Genomic DNA, 5463 nt, shown 5'->3' with positions numbered 1-5463 from the left:
TGTACTTCAGCTCCCCTAATAATTTAGCATGTTCTACACACGTGTGTATATACATACATTTGTGCATATATGTATATGCATACATATATGTGTCTATACATATACATACATATATACACATGTATATATGTAATCTTATATCGACTTAACTGTGTAGGTGCCATTTGCTCCTCTAGGATATAAACACCTACAATACAGGGATTATTTCATTTTTGTCATTGTGTACCTGGCACAGTTTATAAATGTTTGTGGAATCTAATCCAATCTCTTCATAGCCATGATAAACAAATAAAGTGATCATAATGCCATATTGCCTTACCAGCCAAGCTCAAAAGACTACTGGGTCAAATCCTATTTCTGATGCTTTCTGTGTAAATTACTTAGGACAAGTCATAACCTCACATGGCCTCCATTTTCTGAGCTCTAAAATGAGAGGGTTTAATTAGTGAGTTCTTAGATCTCTTGCAGCTCTCTAGATCTATAATGCTATGACCAATATGATCAATATCATGCTATTGACCTCATCCCAATGAGCATGGTGAATAAAAAAAGAACATAGTTTCCTCATATATTAAGTGGGAGAAATGGTTAGGAACTAGTTATATCAAAGATCAATGACATGCATTTATACATGTGTTAGCTCTGCTTTACTCCCTTTAAAGGGAACGAGAAAGGCAGATCAAGTCTTGTTTTATGTTGTTTGAAGGTGAAAATTTATCTGCTGCTATTTAGGTTAGTTAAGTTATCTGGATGCCCTCTATGTTCAAGTTGTTCTTTTGTGAAGTGGAAATAACGATGCCTGTGGTATCTAACCTGAAGGGTTGTTGTGAGGATGAACTGAGAGTAATGTGTGTAAAATGTTCCCCAGACATAAATGTTATGCAATGTGTTCACTTTTACATGTGTACACATGTGTGTATATTCAGTCATGTCCAACTCTTCATGATTCCATTTGGGATTTTCTTGGGAAACATACTGGAGTGGTTTGCCATTTCCTTCCCTAGCTCATGTTGCAGATGAGGAAACTAAGACAAACAGGGTTAAGTGACTTGACTAGGGGCACACAGCTAGTAAGTGTCTCAAGCTGCATTTGAACTCATGAAGAGGAATCTTCCTGACTCTAGGCCCCACGCTGTATCCATTGTACCACATAGCTGTCCATATATGCATGTATATATGCTTATAAGTGAATATATAGGTACAGATAGACATAGATAAAGAAATAGTTGTATATATAGATATTATACTATTTTATTTAAATAGCATTTTTTCTAATCAATTCAGAAGTGTTCTATCATAATCTTCTTCTTTAGACTGCATATAATAGGGTTTGGCATGAGTCTCACTAAGGTATAGAAGGCACCTGTGATCTTAGATTTTCAATGATGGTCTAACATACATACAAAGTCGGGTTCCCCAAAACATATTGTTGGCATGTAATTGGACCTAGATAGAGAGAACCCTTTGTACTTGCATTCTGCTGGTCACATTTACAAGCTGGTGTTGAGAAGGAAAATAAAAGTGATAAGGAAGAAGAGACAGTTGAAGAGAATAAATCCTGCAACTGCAAATATGGAGGCATCTATATGAAAACACAAGTGTTTCTGTATGCTAGGCAGTGTGGCACAAGGAACTTAGTACTATTTGGTAAGACCTGAGTTGAAGCAAGTCCTCCCTCTTACATAGACTGAATATGTGACCAAGGGCAAGTCATTAATTCCCTCAGTGCTCCAGGCCAGAGATGTCCAACTAGATGAAATTTGGAAATATTTAAAGAAATAAATAAAATTTAAAAAAACCACAGATATTGTGACTATATTGTTTTCTAAGTCAATATGCCAACCACAGGGATCCTTGTGTATAGTTTAGTGGCCATGGGTCTGTTTGATTCGACACCACTTTTCCAAGATTCTAAGTTGCAGAGAAAGTGTAGACTTAAGTTTCCTTATCTGGAAGTTTCTTTTACCAATGAAATCACAGGTCAGACCTTGTGAGGCCTATAAGTTATTATTATTAAATGAGTACAAAATTCTTCATTAAAATGCAATAGATAGGCTGCCAATGGCAATTTCTCCTATGTGACATTTCAGGAAGTAGAATCTAACATGATATTCATCCTTCTTCGAGGTTGTTAATATAAACATATTTCGAGAATCGGTGGGTCATTTGATTTGAAATGGTGATTTCTGGGTTATTTCATGAGATTATACACAGGAGGAGCACTCCTTTGACTCAGGAAGACTTACCTTTCAGTCCAGGAGAATATACTGGCTGTGTGATCCTGAACAAGTCACAAGCTCTCAGGGCCCAAGGTATCTCTCTAAGATTAGAAATTACTTTGTTTCCAGGATTCCCTTGAAATCTCATGTCTTAAAAGAAACAAATAAATATTCTCCCCTCCTGTCCTTCTACAAACATGCAAAAAAAAAAAAACAACCAAAACCTGTGTGTGTGTGTGTGTGTGTGTGTGTGTGTGTGTGTGTTTATGTGTAGGGGTAGAGTGGAGTTATGCTGAGCATGAAGCATATCAAGGTCAAATCAAATTCTCAATTCTCATAAATATTTACTTTAATTTTGTTTTGTAAAAAATAATACATTGTTTTTATTTTAAGTCTGTTTCTTGAATCATGGACATACGACTAGTCAAGAAAATGAGCCAGCCCTATAATAAGATGATAGATGAAAAAGTGACAGCCTATGTAATGTATTGATATCAGTCTAATGTTAAAAGAACCCAAGGAAGATTCTCAGCACATTAGGAGGACGAACTTTAGAATATTTAGGAAAAGTCATTGATAAAAACTGACAGAGGAGATTGAGATAGGTTGTGGTATGTGTCAACATCGAGATTGGTAGACTGTCATTGATGAGATCACAGATCCTTCAGAGTATTCAAGTAACATGTTATTTAGACAGGACATTTTTTCTGACCAATTTACGAAATGCTTCTTTCACATCCTTGTTTCTTAGACTGTAGATGATGGGGTTCAACATGGGGCTCACAAAGGTATAGAAAACAGCTATGATCTTTGACTGTTCCACTGATTTATCAGTAGGTGGTCTAACATACATGCAAAATAGGGTCCCATAAAATACAGTCACTGCCACTAGATGAGACCCACAAGTAGAGAAGGCTTTGTGCCTACCTTCTGCTGAATGCATTCGCAGGATGGCAATGAGAATGAAGATATAGGAGATAAGGATGATGAGCAGAGAGTTAGAGAGATTAAATCCTGCAACCACAAACATGGATGTTTCTTTGATGAAGGTGTCAGAGCATGAGAGTCGTATGAGGGGTGGGTCAGCGCAATAAAAGTGGTTGATTATGTTGGAACCACAGAAAGTCAAACGATATGTCCACATAGTTTCCATCAGACCAGTAAGAAACCCATAGAAGTAAGGCGCAGCGATGAGGCGGATGCAGACAGCTCTTGTCATCTTGCTACTATAGAGCAGGGGGTTACAGATGGCCATGGACCTGTCATAGGCCATAACTGCTAGCATGTAATATTCTGTAATCACCATGGCAATGAAGAAATAACACTGAACCAAACAAGCAGGGTATGAAATCGTTTTCTTCTCTGATAAGAAGTTTACTAGCATCTTGGGGGTGACATTGGTAGAATAGCATAGGTCTAGGCACGATAAACTAGCAATAAAGAAGTACATAGGAGTGTGGAGGCGGGAATCTGTCCTTATCACCAGCATCATTCCCAGGTTCCCTCCTACAGTGATGAGATAAATGACTAAAAATAGCACAAAAAGGATTGGCTGTAGCTCTGGACGTTCAGTTAATCCCAAAAGAATAAATTCAGTCACCAGTGTGTGATTCCTTCTCTTCATTTCTTCAGGGATCTGCATTTTCTACTTAGATGAATTAAAATAAATAATGGAGGACAATGAGAAACAAATCTCCAGGTGTCTCTCTTTCCTGTCTTCTATCCCCCTCCCTTCTCTTGCTCTGTCTCTCTCATAAACACACATACACATACATCCATACACTTTCTTCTCTGTCTCTCTGTCTCTCTCTCTCTGTCTCTCTGTCTTTGTCTCTCTGTCTCTCTGTCTCTGTCTCTCTCACTCTTTCACATATAAACATACATAACTATTCCCAGACGTATGTACAGAAACACATTATCTAAGCTGTTCGTAGATTTTTATAGATCATTAAAGCTCATCACCTTATTTATAATAAGGAAACTGAGCCCCAGACGAGGTTAAGTGATTCACCTAAGGAAACAGAAGGATATAGTGAGGGCCTAAGGAGTCTATGTACAATCCATAGTTCTTTACTGACAATTTAATGCTATCTTTATTGCCTCATGTTGCCTTCAGCATGTGAAATCAAAGTGAATGTGACTTTGGGCCCACTTTCATTAGAAATACAGACATAGCAATGTTTCATAGAATTCTATTAATGCAAAGTTAATCTATTCTAATTCCTACACAAAACATGAATCTTATCCTAAATATCTCAATACATATCCATCCAGACTTCACTGGACGTGCACAGACATTTAAAAAAATAAATTCATCACTAGCTGGCACATTCCACCAAATCCCTCCCCATACTTAAAATCCAAGGATTTGTACATTCTCTGGATCTGATGTTTTGCTAGTAGTAATTGTCAGGAAATTAACTATTTTAGACAATAACTCTTATGGGAACCTTGGCTCTTGCATGACTATATATTGTTACATTGTGGAAGAAATATTCTAAAATATATCATATTGTTATCATTTTAAAACTGACAAAAAACATGTAGACGACATAAACTCTTCCCTGCTTATTGCTTCTTGAAAATGAAAAAAAGAATTTTATTTGAAAGAACATAATATTGCCTTTAAATTTCTCTTCCAACAAGGTATCTCCCATTCATACATCAAAATGATTCAAAAAATTTGGCAGACACAACAACAAAAATAACCTCATTCCATGTCCCTTCAATCTTAATCATCCCAGGGGACATACAGTAGGGCAATGTCTACTTATCATTGGTGTTTGCTATTGAAATGGAAGAAATCCAGTACAGCATGTAATTTGAAGGAAGAATTCATATAGATGGTGAAGTCATTTAGAGGTTTCTGTTTTCAACTGATTTTGTGCTGTTTGCATGCCTCACAGAACAATGCAATGCCTCCTGAAAGTGATGTATAACCATTCAAAAGAATTTGGCTTGACCATTCACACTGGAATGACTTGAAGAATTTATATTGACCAGATTGTGACTTGCATTTTGAGGTATCTGACCTTTAGAACTTTTCTGAATCTGTGTGTCTGTTGTTCTACCAAATCTAGATAAATTAAATCTTATCTATATCTAGATTGTAAATATAGATAGATAAAGAGAGAGAGATAGACATAGATACATGGATCTGTCTATATATCTAGATAGATACACATAGGTAAACAGACATAGATAGATAGATAGATAGATAGATAGATAGATAGATAGATAGATA

General features: G+C 36.5%; 1 protein-coding gene across 1 annotated transcript; it reads right to left on the bottom strand.

Moving 5' to 3' along the window:
• Positions 1-2904: 2904 nt before the first annotated feature.
• Positions 2905-3861, bottom strand: LOC114041469 (olfactory receptor 1030). Its single transcript, XM_027859930.1, has one exon. The coding sequence runs from the start codon at positions 3859-3861 to the stop codon at positions 2905-2907; it is 957 nt and encodes a 318-aa protein (XP_027715731.1).
• Positions 3862-5463: the final 1602 nt, after the last annotated feature.

This window comes from Vombatus ursinus, unplaced genomic scaffold, assembly GCF_900497805.2.
Source record: "Vombatus ursinus unplaced genomic scaffold, bare-nosed wombat genome assembly UNPS02014174.1, whole genome shotgun sequence".
Lineage (NCBI taxonomy): Eukaryota > Metazoa > Chordata > Mammalia > Diprotodontia > Vombatidae > Vombatus > Vombatus ursinus.
Note: the sequence above shows the minus strand (reverse complement) of the source record. Positions and strands in the feature narration are given on the sequence as shown.